We start from the raw sequence: 16134 nt of genomic DNA, 5'->3' as shown, positions 1-16134 counted from the left end.
GCTATGATGCCAGGAATGAAAGTTTAGTTGCTGTGAGGAGGCATTTATTGTCTTTATTTAACTAAATGTTTTGCAATTATTATTTATATAGGCAGGCCTATATTTTATACTGTAACAATTTGAAGGATAGATTTGACAATCAGAATTAAAATATTAAACAATGATAATAGAATTTTCGTATTGCAGATTTGTTTACTTTTTCTCAGTGTGGACTGATTTCTATTTCACATATAATAGGAATCTTAGCATTACAACCAGCGTCATCCCAACGTCCAGAGTCCACTATGATAGCACCACAGTCTTGTAATCCCTTATAATCATCAGGTTGATTGTTATTCCAATTGGTAAAATCCAAGTTACTCCCCTCAATGTCCACAAACCGCCCCTCTTTTTCTCTGTCTGTGATGCCAATGAATGCCGTTTTGCCACTTAAACCAGCAGCTACTGATACTTTCAATAAAGCTTGGTTTTCTATGGCATTTCTTACCAAAGCAATTGTTCCACCAAATTCTTTGCATAGTTTAATTCCCTCATCAAAATTCGCCTCAATACCATCAGTAAAGTAATATTTCTGTTTAACTTTCCTGAAGTAGCTGAAACTTGCAACTTTCTCAATCATGGCAATCTTCAATCACACTTTGGCTTCCAGTAGACCCTGAAAATAGAGTAATGACATTTGTATGTGTTTACAACAAAATGCTATAGTACAAAACTTTAAAACTCATTGGCTAAAATTCTCAAGAGGATGGTCAGGCCTGCTTACTGCCCAGTAACGGCTTTTCAGCCGGGCGCCTTCCAGTGGCCCAAACAGGGCATTAAGTATTTGGGCATTTTATTCCCAGCAAATTTATGTGATTAAGTTAGAATTAATTTTGAGCCTTTAATAAAAAGGTTTTCGAGTGATGTGGGCAGGTGGGCTTCATTACATTTATCGATGATTGGCAAGGTTAATGTTATTAAAATGAACTGCATTCCAAAATTTAACTACCTGCTGCAGTCTCTCCCTGTAGATGTTCCCCTCTTATTTCAAACAATTTGATAGCATAGTGAAGTCCTTCATTTGGAATGGTAAGCGTCCCAGGTTACATTTTAATAAGTTACATAGGCCGATTGACAAAGGTGGGCTAAGCCTACCCAAGATTTTGTTTTATTATTACGCGTTCGGTCTCAGACTTTTGGCCCATTGGTCGCTCCCACCTGAGAGAGCCCCTCCCTTGTTCTATATTGAACAGGAAGTTCTTGCCCCTATTTCGCCATTGCAAAGCTTTTCGATCAAACTAATTGGAGAAGTTAAGTCACACCCCGTTATCTCGGATCTGTACCTGGTTTGGACGAGAGTGTTTAATTCGGACATTTATTTAAGTGTTGCCTCAAGCATATGGCTGAACCCAAAATTACACATTAATAAGTCCCCTTTCTGTTGGTCAGAGTGGATTGGGAGGGGGGTTACTACACTCGGTGACCTATATGAGAGTGGAGTACTGAGATATTTTGATAATTTGGTTCAGCATTTTAAGATTCCTAGATCCCAGTTCTTTAGGTATTTACAGCTGCGCCACTTGCTCTGTACTATTTTTGGGAGTAGTGTACACCCCCCTAAAGCAGCAGATACTCTGGAAATGGTGATTACTGCTTTTGGGAAAGGTCATGAAGCATCAATGTATTACTCCCTGTTGATTCAGAGTCTTGGGGATGGAGCTTCGTCTTCTCTCAAGAGATTATGGGAGAAGGATTTAAATCTGGTATTGGAGGAGGAAGTGTGGACCAGGATCCTAAAAAGCATCAAGTCTGCATCTAGGGATGCAAGGGTCCGTCTGATGCAATTTTAAGATTTTGCATTGGTTCTACTGGACCCCCTGTAGATTGTATAGGTTGGGTCTTAAAGACACACCCACCTGCTGGCGGTGCCAATCAGAAGACGGGGACACAATATATGTATTTTGAGGATGTGTAAAGATCCAAGAATTTTGGTTGAGGGTTCAGAACTTTTTGAGTGAAGTGTTGAACACTGAACTTTCATTTAGCCCCAGACTCTATATCCTGGGTGATGGGATGACTCTGGACATCCGGGACATTTATTTAAGAAGTTGGGTCCTAGCCGGAGTCATGATTGGTATGAAAGGGGATGAAAGTCAGCTGGGGCACCCTCATTTAGGGAATGGTGCGGGGAGATGGGTGAGGTGGCGGCATTTGATGAGATGTTTTTTAGAAGGCTGGGGAAATGGGATTTGTTTGTCAGGAAGTGGGTGGGTTATTTGGCTTTTTTAGATGGTTCTCAGGGAATGGCTGTGGAGAGGGATTTGTAGTTTAGTTGGGTATGTGTTTTACTGATTTTGTTTGAATATATGTCTTGTTTTTTTATGTATTTTATTGTATTTATTTTATTTTGATTATCTAATTGTTGTTTTTTTTGGGGGGGGGGGGTGTTAATGTGAATAATTGATTTCATTTTTTATGTTGTGTTTGTATGTTTTATATTTGGAATCAATACAATTTTAAATATATATAAAAAAAATATATATATATATATATATATATATATATATATATATATATATATATATATATATATATATATATATATATATATATAAAAAGAGGATGGTCAGGCAACCCACTTTTGAGCTGAGCATTCCTTCCCCCCAGTAAAGTTTTGGAAGAAATAGGTCATAATGATAATACCACAACTTGCTTTACAAACAAGCAGTGGAATAGAATCAGGTATACCACTAAGTAAATAATTTTTTTATGTAAATATCCAAACTTGAAATTGTTCATGCACTGAATAATCATGACTCTCTTGTTTCTAATTAGAGACTCTGAAACCTCACATTTACAGATGAGGAATTTTAAACACAGCATTGAAATATTTAAACTTCTTATAGCTACTATAACTTAACATTTTTAATACCTGGTGGACCACCGGGTCCCCTTTCTCCTTTGGCTCCAAAAAGGCCAGGTGGTTCTGTTTTACCCGGTGGTCCTTGCTCATTCACTCCTGTGGCAGTAAGGTAGATGGAAAAAACCCTCATCTCTCACCTTTACACCTTAAATAAACCACTAACTCTCAGACATTCTAAATTCTCTCTCTCTCTCTCTCTCTCTCTCTCTCTCTCTCTCTTTCTCTCTGACTCTATCTGTCTATCTATCTATCTATCTGTCTATCTATCTATCTATCTATCACACACACACACCTGGGTCTCCCTTCTCTCCTTTTGGTCCAAAGGCTCTGTCTTTTCAATCTTTACCATCTCTCCCATCTCTACCAGGTAAACCATTGTGTCCAGGAGTGCCTGGAACTCCACCATAAGCAGGACAGTTCATGTTTTGAGGTTCAGCTCCATCCAACAGTTGCAGTCCAAACTGAAGGAGCAGAAGAGCACTGAGGGACAGCTGTAACAGCGCCATTTGGTGGTACACAGTGGGAAATTTCTAAGACCTTTTGAATAATGAGCACTTGTTTAGTTACCTTTTATTCTTTATTAATTTGTGAGATTTTCCTGTTTCCTTGTAAAAAATTTTGTTTTCTTGTATATACTATATATTGTAATGTCTCCTTGTTCCACTGTTTAACTGTGAATGTGTGTAGTTCCCCTTGCAATAATGTAACAAGAACAAATTCCTGTACCTGACACTGGCGGATAAAAGTGATTGCGATTCTCTTTTAATATAGTGTGGTATTACTGTAAACAAACATCCACAATAGCCAACTTCATTAGTCTCATGAGAATGCAGAGCAATGCTTCAGATTAGTGAGATTTGTAAACAGGACATATCTGTGACCTGGGAAGGCAGACAGAGACAAGTTACATACACAGTCTTTTTGTTAACAAAAATGAAATGCATCAGTTTTGAACCTGTTTGACAATAAATTATTTCACTATATTATGCAATGTACTGTAATTTAAATGTCTATCTAACATTTTAATTTGACCATTTCAATAACCAAATTTTTACAGCATATGCTACTCAGCAGGTAGTTTCTTACATCATTAATTCAAATCATTAAACTTTTCTTCACTAAGTCTTGGGTCATTTGGTCCAGGTGGATGTTATCATCCATTTACATCTCTTCACTGAATAAGTTCATGCCACTTTCTTGTAGTTAACTCTTACTGTTTTTTCTTTTGTAGATATACTGCATTTATTGTCAGCTATTTTCAAATAACATTCAGTACATACAGTTTATTAGAAGAGCTAAGGTGACCACAAATGTCCGATGCCCAAGACTGAAATCACACTGACTGGAGAGAGGAGGGTCATTTTGCTTTAAATATGGAATCCTTTCTTGTTATTCTTACAGTAATGTGATGCTCTGAAAAACACAACTTCTCAGGATTGTGTTTGGGGAAACTGCTTGAGTCTTTAGAGTGATCAGCATAAACACAGACCAAAGTTCTCCACATTTCCAAAGACAGAAGAGATCATGAGTTGAAGATCTAACCACTGACTATTGTTATGTTATTGTTCAATCTGATATTCTGAAAAACTGACCCACCACTCAGGAATGTGATCAACACAATGAGCCTCATTCTTGAAACTTTTGTAAATATATGAGTCAATTCGGAGTAATTTGCGCATAAAATGTATGGAGGACTGAATATGACAATGTTAAAACAGATAAATATATTTGCAAAGAAATGTAAAAAAGAAAAAAGGTGTACTGTATTTATACATTTATTTCCTTATTAATGCATTTTTGTATTTATTTATTTTCACATTGATTTATATATATATTTTTATTTCCATATTTAGATATTTCCATATCTATTTATTCCCACATTTATATATTTCTACATTTCTTTGTGCATATGGTAATGGGGGGAGTGTTTTCTACTTTAGGCATAGCAATCATGCTGTCACGGATCCTTCTGACCCACCTACCAGTTTCATTCAACCCTCTCACTCCCCTGAGTACTGATCACCCACACCTGCCTCCAATCATTACATCAATCAACCCCTCTATATAAACCTCACTCCCCTTCCATTCTGTGTCTGGTCTCAACTTTGTGTACAGACTCACTTACCTGTATCTCCAGCATTAACGTTTCCTCTCCAGTGTCCCGTCTACTCCAAACGTTTCCTCTCCAGTGTCCCGTCTACTCCAAACGTTTCCTCTCCAGTGTCCAACTCCTCAATGCAAGCTTCGTTGTTGCAAATCCTCCACCTCAAGGAAAGTCACCATCTCTATCAGCATTAGTCTTCATCACGTAAACTATCACCACTGCAACCCAGTACTGTCACGTCATCACTTACCTGCAGTCTTTGGACTTAGCGCACCACCACCTGCGCCGCCAGAGATTCCACGCCGATACCCGAAGATCTTCTCCTCCCACCTACCAACCTGGGCAGAAGGTGTGGCTCTCCACAAGGGACATCAGGCTGCATCTCCCCTGCAAAAAGCTAAGTCCCCATTACATTGGTCCCTTCACAATCACCAGACAGATCATCCCAGTCACTTACCAGCTCCAACTCCCTCCCCAATATCGCATACATCCCACCTTCCACGTCTCACTGTTTAAAACCTTACCACCCCTCTCTCCTCAGAAACTGATCCTGTTGATGACCCCCCCCCCCCCCCCCAGCTGCTTGTCTTGGAGGACGGACTGACGCCACTGGGGTCGTCTCGAATACTTCATAGATTGGGAAGGTTATGGTCCAGAAGAGAGATCTTGGATTCCTCGAGACGACATCCTGGACCCGACCCTACTCCCCAACTTCCACGACGCACATCCTGATCGTCCGGCTCCACGTGGACTGGGTCAGCCATGGCGTCGGGAAGCACGTCCCTCTGGAGCGTTCCGTGGAGGGGGGGTAGTGTCACGGATCCTTCTGACCCACCTACCAATTTCACTCAACCCTCTCACTTTCCTGAGTACTGATCACCCACACCTGCCTCCAGTCATTGCGTCAATCAACCCCTCTATATAAAACTCACTCCCCTTCCATTCTGTGTCTGGTCTCAACTTCGTGTACAGACTCCCTTACCTGTATCTCCAGCGTTAACGATTCCTCTCCAGTGACTCTTCTACTCCAAACGTTTCCTCTCCAGCGACTCCAGTGTCCAACTCCTCAATGCAAGCTTCGTTGTTGCAAATCCTCCACCTCAAGAAAAGTCACCATCTCTATCAGCATTAGTCTTCATCATGTAAACTATCACCACTGCAACCCAGTACTGTCACGTCATCACTTACTTGCTGTCTTTGTCTGTATGTCAAACACCAGCTTGGGTTCAAACATCATCCTTGAGTCTGAGTATACGTCACACATGCGCAGAGTGCTCCAGAGTGAAGCTTCGAAGTCCACAGTGACATCTTGCGGTTGAGTCAAATAGGGAATAAATTAACTTTATTGAATGAGGTTGCATTAGAAAAAAAAAATCTTTATTGTCATTTTGGTGGACTGAGTTGTAAATTCAGTCATGGTCTTTCTTTAGTCTTTCTTGTTTTCATTTCATTAATATTGGGGCAACATCCAAGGGTGTAGCATCCATTATGTTGGCATATATATGACATTTGATTTTACTTAAGCGCAAATCTGATCAAACCAAGGAGTTCTAAGGTGAATGTTTAATCTGTCATTCAAACACTGCTCTAAAACAAGATTTTTAAATGTCTATGTGTCTTTAAAAAGAAATAACTGCCCAATCGAACAAGTTAAAAAAAAAAAACGCATACACATACAAGGCTACTTCACAGAATTTCTTCAGTGTGCCTGATTATCACCATGCAGTGACACAGATGAGAAGCACGAACACCTGAAGCTCAGTTAATACAGGTATTCTACTAGCTGATGATTCTGCTCTAAACGTCAAGTTTACGCTTGGGTTAAATGCAAGTATAATTGTCAAACTATGCACTTTTTGTTCTACATTTGAGACCCTCACCTCAAAATCCAAAAACAAGTGTTCAAAAGAGATGCATATTATATTACACCAGTTGTAAACGGTGATGTGTCTCGCCCATCCACTTGTGATTGGATCACCCAAAACGCATATTAATACCAAGTGTATAGGGCACAGGTAAAAGAGCCAATCACCTTTAAGACATAGACATCCCCTGTCACTCAACTCCAGAACGCGCATGCACATTAGCTATACAAGACGGGAAAATTTAGTTTTTTTAGCGTAATCTGAGGTAAAGAAGCACAATTTATGATTCCAGTGTAGTCAGATTTTACTGCTGATTTGAAAAATTTTATTTGATCGTAATCTTGACCAACTGTTTTGGAGATTTTGGTCTTTTCCCCATTCAAGTAGATAGAAGCTGCACTGGTGCTTGTTTACATAGAAAAATTATCATACAAAAAATTGTAACTGTAAAGCTTTTCATTTGAATAGATTTTGTTTATTTTGAACGTTTGGTGATGTATAATTTGAGCTTATGCAAGTGCATATCAATCAAAGCCAAGACTTGCGTTGCCTTTCAGACTGCAAGCGGTAGATCTGTGCCCCCTCCGAAATATCAAATGCCCCCTTGGGTAAATTATCCTGGCTCGGACACTGGCACACACACACACACACACACACACAGCGAGAGAGTGAGAGAAAGTAAAGTAACTAGGGTGGCCAGATGTCCCGTTTTTCCTGGGACTGTCCCATATTTAAGTACTTTTTCTAGTGTCCTGACTTATTCTGAAAAAATCGTGTTTTGTCCCATATTTCCCCTCTCCTAAAATTTCTCTATCGCCTAAGTGGCTTTCTCAGTCACGTATTCTAATCAAAGGTAGCCAAGGATATGGCTTGTAAAACCATTAAAATCACACTGTGATTAAACTATCCAATTACAATCCCCTATCAATAAATGTCCAGTTAGTGACTGAACTAACAAATTGAAGAGTCAGTTTGAAAGAGCACACAGATGAAATTGCAGCTGAAAAAATTTAAAGGAAGCATGCATGTACATTTAATGAGGATCTTCAAAAACAGTTTAAATAAAAAATAAAAAAATGGAGTTACAGACCTAGTAAAGTGAGGTGAGATTTGTGGAGCTCTCTATTCCATCACCCATGGAGGCTGCACCGACATCCAAAAAAACTTGTGGATGCTGCTAAAAGTAAGTGTGCCACCAAGTGTTAGCTATTTTTTTGTGAAGCAAAGTTCCAATTCTGACAAGGTGCATGCAAATGAAGGACTTTTTGCTTATCATTCTGTTGTGCATGGCCATAGTTTTCAGTCGGCTGACTGCACTGCAAAATTGATCAAGAAATTTTATTATCCAAAATTTTCTTCTGCCCGCACCAAATCTGAATCTGTCATATGCAACTTACTCGCTTTTGTGCAGCTGGACTATCAGAAATTACTGCAGCATGGCAACACATGTTTCCTCTCTCTTGATCCAGCTCTTGAAAGAATACTACACATTTTCAATGGCCTGTGTGCATACTTTCTTTATCAAGAAAAAAGGCCTTTGCACTCAAGCAAAGAGCCACTTTTACCCGTGCACTGGAGATAGTAGAGCAAGACCATGTATCAGCCACAGAAGTGGCTTTGCTCATTCATGACCTGAGAAACGTCTTGCAGGCCAGGCTGGAGGAATCATTCATACCCTCTGACATTAAAAAGCAATTGGATGCCCTGGTTGAAGCTGGTGACATGCAAGCGGATGATTTCTTTTGTGCAGTGAGAAACTTCACATCAGCATTGGTGGATTACCTCCAAAATTGGGGCCACTTATTGGAGAACACAGAAAAACTTGAGTGGGCCCTACTGAGAGACATTCCAGAGTGGAACACTTCTACTCCAGAATCCCCACTCTCAGTTTGATTGACGAAACCATGCACTTTGATGAGTGGGCTTGCGCGAAAAACATTGTCACTCGTCGCATCACTGAGTGGAACATGAACAAAATGGCCATGTCTGAGAGATGGACAGACTTTTTTCTTGAGCAGGAGAGAAAGACCATCAAATTCGGAGTCTTAGCCAAAGTCATGGAGTTTGTTTTATGCCTGCCTGGGACATCAGCATCTGTGGAGCATGTTCTCATTAATGAACACAGCATGGACACCGGATAAATCTCGACTCAGTGTAACAGTCATAAAGGCAATGCTTTTCGTACGTCTTAATTTTGGACTGGACTGCTCTGCATTTTACGATAAACTCTTGAAAGACAAGCGCACACAGAAAAATTGCTGCCAGCGAAAAGTACAAGGTGACAAGTTACAGATGCGGATGCACACTCTAATTCGCATTGATCTGCGCCTAGGTAAGGATACATCAATTTCCTTTTTGCTGGGAGGGGGTTGTCCTTTTTTCCACAAGCAGGAATCTGGTAACCCTCAAAGTAATGTAAAGATGGTTCAAATGAAAACTGAAGCACTAAATGGTTTTCTTGTTTCTTTTTTATCTGTCAAAATGATGGACAGCAATTTTAACAACAATCTTATCTAAATCTCCCAGGGGACTACTACTTACCTCAATTCTCACCTCTAGTTTTATTCAGATGGAATTATTTGTTTTTAGTGTACAACCTACATTATGATCCTTCTATTCAGTAATTTGTTTTCCAGCAAGACATGCAATCATGTGCTGATTTACATTTATATTGTTGTTCTTGGCAAATACCTTTAACAAATACTTTTACAGATAGTTAAAAGGATAGTTCACCTAAAAATGAAAATTCTGTCATGATTACTCAACCATATGTTTTTTCAAGCCCATAGAAATTCTCTCTTCTCTGGATCACAAAAGGAGTCCCACTCTCAGTCACCATTCACTTTCATTCATCTTTTTTTCCATCCAATGAAAGTGAATGGTGGCTGAGACTAACAGTTTGCCAAACATCTTCTTTTAAGTTCCACGAATGAATTTAAGCCATATGGGTTTGCAAAAATATGAAGGTAATTGATGACAGAGTTTTCATTTTGGGGTCAACTGTTCCTTTAAGAGTGGTGGTATCCGTTTAATAAGTCAATGCTCTCCAGTTTAAAGTTGACAAAATGTACCGAACATTTTAATGAAATCCTGAAAGAGGGGACCTTGCAGCTAAATCAGTTATGATGTTATGAAAAATAGATAATAATATAAGATAGATAATAAGATGATATTTTAAATATTATGCATGTATATTACTAATAATATAGTTTTTATTTTATGTAAATCGTTAAACAGGCCTAATTATTATTATAATGACTAATTCACATCATCAAAGCAGCCAAATATATGAGCGAGCAAGACGATGTGACGAGGCAAAACGATCGCTCCGATGTTGCGCGCTTGCATTGTAGACAGTTCCGTTACAAACAGAAGCAATTGTTTATTGTGTCGCTCATTTGCAGAGACATTGTATAGCAAAGTGCTTCTTTGGCTCACTGTGCGTTTGTAAATGGTCCAATGAGTCCTGTCAGATGCGGAATGCTGCGCGCGAGCGAGAGGGACGCAGCGGCAGTTATAATATTATTATTATTATTATTATTATTATTATTATTAGTTGTTACTATTGAGAAATGTATGATAATGCGGTTTTTAATATGTTTTATAAGCACTTTTGGATTTTTTTAAATGTTTGAAGGATTTTTCACACGGCACCCCTGATCTCACCAGAGGGCACCCCGATTGGGAAACGCTGCCCTTGGTGCATACAGTTACCCTGATATGAAATGACTTAAACAGTGCCAAAAGATTTTGTCACATATTTGACATATTTGACTTAACCACAAGATGTCACTGTGGGCCTCCAAGCATCACTCTGGAGCACTCTGAGCTTGATTGCTATACCTGAAGGAGAACCCCCCCCCCCCCCCCCCTTTACCATCTGGACAAAGAAATGTTGAAATACTCAAATGTATAAATAAATAAACATGGAAATGAATAAATGTGAAAATACATAAATGGATACATAAATAAGGACATAAATAAATGTGGAAATAAATAAATACAATATAGCATAAATATAAAAAAGGAGATAAATGAATAAATAGTCATTTATGTCAGATTAAAAATTTATTTCTTAATTTCTGAGTTCACTGAGTTTTTTTTTTATGGCAAATATATTTATTGATTTATTTATTTTTAATATTGTCACATTCAGTCCTCATTCCGGATTCATAAACGCTTCCTACCTCCCAGATTTGTTAGTAAAACGTGTGTATATTAGTGAATGGCATGACCCAACAATAATAATAATAATAATAATAATAATAATAATAATTGTCAAGATCTTTTAAATCACTCAGAAATGTATAAAAAAAAATGCAGTTCACACAAAATAATCTCTTAAATAACTCTGCTATGATGAACATGTTTTTCATTTCTAAGTTCAACGTCATTTAGATATTTGTTCTGGGCTTAAAATCCAAAATGTCATGTGGTGTTAGAGACAGTAAAAAGAAAAATGTAAGTCTCATTAAAAGCTAAAAAAAAAAAAAAAAAAAAAAAAAGGAATGTTGGCATCAGTAATGCAAAATAATCTTATAAATTTTTCTTTTTTAAAAATTAGCAGTGAAACAATTGTTTTAAAATTATTTATATTTGAAAATCTTCTGTCAACCAAATCAAAGTCATGTAGTGTAACCAACATGTAGGTAACCTTTGTGTTGTTTATGTTGATAAAAAATACAAAAAATAAAATAAAACATAAAACAGAGAGAACCCCTTTAGACCATCCAGACTGTGCTCAAGTTTGAAAAGGCACATTTTGTTCAGGTCATGTGGTGTAACCCAAAGAAACTTATTGATATTCTTGAAAAATCATGATAGTTAAAAAAAAAAAAAAAAAAGAGAGAGAGAGAGAGAGAGAAGAAAAAAAGGATAATAATAATTTAAAAAAAGTGTTTAAAGTTACCATATAAAAAAGTGTTTAAACACTTTCTTACACTAGCTAAAAAATAATGGGAGAGAGTTTAGCCATTTTGTCATTTTGTTTTGTGGATGTGAATATACTCCCTTCTGTGGTAAACTGAATGATTGATTAATGATTGAAGCTCCTTGGTTGTTGCCAGCTGAGGATCACGTAAATATGATACTGGTGTTTGTTTTCTCTTATCATGCCATGAAGAAGGCGGGTAGTCTGCCGATATGCGTTGGCTTTTAAATGTTTGTTGCCCAAGAAAACAATTTTGTATACTGGAGATTGAGTGCCTTTCTACTTAAGTTATAAAATATTCTTGAAATTAATGATTAAGTTGTGTCATATTCAAGGTGCAAGGGAAGTACTATAATACCATACTTGATGGTTACACCACATGGCATTTTTTTAAATAAAAGAAAATATTGGGGCAGAAAATGCTATAAATGTTTTTCAAAACTTTATTAAATCAAATTGGACACAATGATTACATTTCTACGAACTTGACACGTGTTTTAAACTTGATTTCAATTTTTAAATTTTTATTTGATTCCTATTTTTTACAAATAAGATTGTCAGAGGTGATAAAAAAGAGAAATGTTTACCCTGAATACATTCTATTTGCTGTCTGTTTCACATATGATAGGATGTATATCATCACAACTGCCATCGTCCCAAAAACCATTGTCCTCTATGACACCACAGTGTTGTAATCCATTATAATTATCAGGCTGACCAGTACCCCAGACAGTATAAGTCAAGGGCTTCCCTTCAATGTCCTCAAATTGTCCCTCTATTTCTCCGTCTGTAATACCAGTGTATGGCTTTCTAGCACTTAAACCACTGGCTACTAACACTTTTAATAATGCTTATTTTTCTATGCATTTCTTGGCAGAACAATTGTTCCACCAATATCATTGCAGAGTTTTAGCCCATTCTGAAAAGTTGCCACAATTCCATCTTTCTCCATCACACATTATTTTCCACAAATAAACTCACTGCTCTCATTCACTCTATTATACACTAACCAGGTTCTCCCTTCTCTCCTTTGGGTCCAATGGCTCCGTCTTTTCCGTCTTTACAATCTCTCTCGTCTCTACCAGGTAAACCATTGTGTCCAGGAGTGCCTGGAACCCCACCATAAGCAGGACAGTTCATGTTTTGATGCACTTATTTACTTTTTGATCTGATACCAATAATTTCATGTCCTATATCGTCGATACCGATGCTTCTAATAATATATATATATTTTTTTTTTTGTGATTTCTTGGGATAAAATGGGTAATTTAAAATATTATTTTTAGTCATAATTCAAGTCATTTTTTTTTTTTATATTTGTGAGCCTTAACATAAAATTATTAGACTTCTGTTTTCTTTACCCTTACACAAATTAACCATGGTTTCATTACAGTAACTATAGTTTAACCATAGTATTTAAACCATAGTTACCACACAATTAACCATGGTTACTTCTACAATATTACTTTAGTAAAACCATGATTAACTATTTTTTTAATTACTTATTAACAACAATTACACACAAACTCATTTTAAGAAAAGTCACCTTTAGAAATGTTTTTATTTGAGTGTGAATTTACTACAGAAGCTGTTTCTCTGATTTTCTATCATTATCTCTACAAGGCACTGATCCCTCTTGTTTGAACGAGCATTGTGCAAGCACTTGTTTGCTTGTGTATTTCAGCATTTATGTTAAGATGAGCAGAAGAAGAAACAGTCCCCATCTTGCACAAATATTTGCTAATATAGCCTAATCCTTTTTGTTTCACTTTGAAGCTTACGATTATTGTTCATGTTCATGGTAACCAAATAATAATATCCCTAGTTTATATTTTTTTAGAATCGATATTTTTGTGTGAGGATCGATATTTTTGATACAACATCGGTATCGGAAGTATCGATAACTTTAGGATCGATCCACCCATCCCTACTATACAGCAGCAGTCCTTAAAGTTCAATGAACTAAAGTGTAGATTTCATAACAACATTCAATTTAGTTCAGATAACTTAACTGATTAAGTTCAGTTAACTAAGCTGAAGTTTTTACAGCTTAAATCAATCAGTTCAGACTACTACTTCATTTGTTAGATAAACTTTTCTAATGAAGTCAATAAAACAAAACAACAACAACAACAACAAAGCTGCTAAATATAATGAGTTGAATCAGCAATTTTCTTTATTTACAGTGCATACAGATGTAGAAATTTATTTGAAACATCAGATGTCTTCATCTCCTTATTTAGACCATTTTATGCATCCATTGCCTGACGGGTACACAGTGGTGTTAAAGTTGACCTGGAATGATTGCCTTAAAGGAATGTTCTGGTTTCAATACAAATTTAGGTCAATCGACAGCATTTGAGACATAATATTTATTACCACAAAAAATTATTTCAACTTGTCCTTTGTTTATTAAAAAAAGGCACACTGAATACATTTTGAAGTGGGGTTTACTTAAAAAACCAAGGAAACAATTTCCACAAAGTAATTTTTAGTAAATTTAACAGACCATATTTTCTAGTAAAGGCTACACAATTATTGGTGGCTTCAATTAGACATTTTTAATTAAAGTTTACTCTGCAATAGTCTGTTTCAAGGAAATTTTACTCACTCTTTATTTGTACATTTTACTCAAGCAATGTGGCACTGAATTAAGCCATCCTTTTAACCCTCCTATGGTATTCAAAAATGGCACCTTCCTTGGTATTCGTGGCCATTTTTGACCAGAAGTGTTAGATGTGTAACCCTTTTTATGATGATAATAATACCATTTTTGGTTCTTCCTTGAAGAACAATAAAATGATGCATTTCTTTTGGGATTTCAATCTTATTTACATGTAAATTTCTAAATTGTACCATTAATTTGCATATACAAATAAGCACATTTAAAAAAAAAAAAACCTACACTTCTATAAGTTAAAACATGAAGAAACTGTGAGAATGTGACATAAATTGGAGGCAGATTGCTGCCATTTGGGGAACAAAATATAAATAACATGACTTGAAAACCATGTCATGCCAGTAACAGCCAGTAGATCGCTGTAGCCACCTACGGTGTAGTCTGTCGGCTTGTTGTAACCTAATTTTATATTTTATTACAAGATATGCATTTGGATACATATTTAGACATTATCAAAGTATTATTTGTCAAAGTTTAGCATTTTAAAATGAATTTGAAATGTCAGTTTTTGCAGTTTATGTCATTATGCTTGTCATCAAACCTGACCATGGTGTTACAAAGAGAAGACACAGAATAAGCGTTTTTCTACCAATAATTTATTTCAAACATAAAAATGTAATAACTCAAGGTAAATGCATAATAATGTAAAGAAAATTAACATCAAGAAACAGAAATTAACAGCAAATTTCTGAAAATTCAAGAGTATAGTAAGAATATAAAACAGAAGAAACAGAGTAAACATTTAGCAATTTCAAACTTTCTATAGTAAAAATGTATTTTGCATTGCAATCACGTATATTTACACGTAATTTATTGGTTTTATTTGACAAATGTAAAAAAAAGCATTGTTTTAAAGTCTCATTAGTTCATTATTGTGTGTAAGTGTGCGTGTGTGTGTGTGTGTGTGTGTGTGTGTGTGTGTGTGATGTGTATGCTTTGCACTGAGGATGTTTAGAGTCTCACCCTGTAATTTCTGTCTGTTTTTTTTTTTCTGTTTTTTTTTCTGCATTGTGGCATCAGCTTTGAAAAGTTAAGTAAAATTTACTTATTTTATTTTACTTGTGAAATTTACTCAAATTAGCAAATAAATTTGCTAATTTTTTTAATAACTTTTTGATTGATACAGGATGATGCATTGTAAAGATGGCAAACAATCCTAAATAATATTTACAAGCTAGAACATAAATTTATACATGCTTGATTTGAGTACACGTGTTGTATTCCTCACTTGTAAGTCACTTTGTATAAAGTTGTGTGACAAATGAGTAACTGTAAATGCAAATATCATTGCAACATCACACTGGCAGTGTGTTCTCTCGGTTGTCTTTGAGAAAGAAAAGGTAGCAAAGGTGGAATGTATAAAACACATCAACAATAAAACTGTTAACAAATTTAAGATGGAGAAGATTTATGCCCTGTGGTTCATTCAACTTTTCAAACCTTTGTAAACATTTTAAAATGTAAAACTTTTAAACAAAATATGTGTTTTACAAACAGTGAGCACCATTTTAGAAATTACACTATTTATCTCTTATGATTATTTGTCATGAATCAGAGAGTGTGTGATTCATTTCACACAAATATGACACAAATTACGTACTGACTTCAAAAAGCTGGTGAGATTACGTAACATTTTTAAAGTTTGCCCTCCTG

At 36.3% G+C, this 16134-nt stretch overlaps 1 protein-coding gene and 1 pseudogene across 1 annotated transcript; both read right to left on the bottom strand.

Moving 5' to 3' along the window:
* Positions 1-202: 202 nt before the first annotated feature.
* LOC127442729 (mannose-binding protein A-like) lies at positions 203-3408 on the bottom strand (annotated as a pseudogene).
* Positions 3409-12400: 8992 nt separating this feature from the next.
* Positions 12401-13181, bottom strand: LOC127442728 (mannose-binding protein C-like). Its single transcript, XM_051700910.1, is given in 4 exon segments — positions 12401-12654; positions 12657-12743; positions 12812-12952; positions 13163-13181. Coding segments are annotated over 4 exon segments (501 nt in total).
* Positions 13182-16134: the final 2953 nt, after the last annotated feature.

Source organism: Myxocyprinus asiaticus, chromosome 6 (genome assembly GCF_019703515.2).
Source record: "Myxocyprinus asiaticus isolate MX2 ecotype Aquarium Trade chromosome 6, UBuf_Myxa_2, whole genome shotgun sequence".
NCBI classification, from domain to species: domain Eukaryota; kingdom Metazoa; phylum Chordata; class Actinopteri; order Cypriniformes; family Catostomidae; genus Myxocyprinus; species Myxocyprinus asiaticus.
The sequence above is the reverse complement of the archived record's forward strand: the minus strand, read 5'-3'. Positions and strand labels throughout refer to the sequence as shown.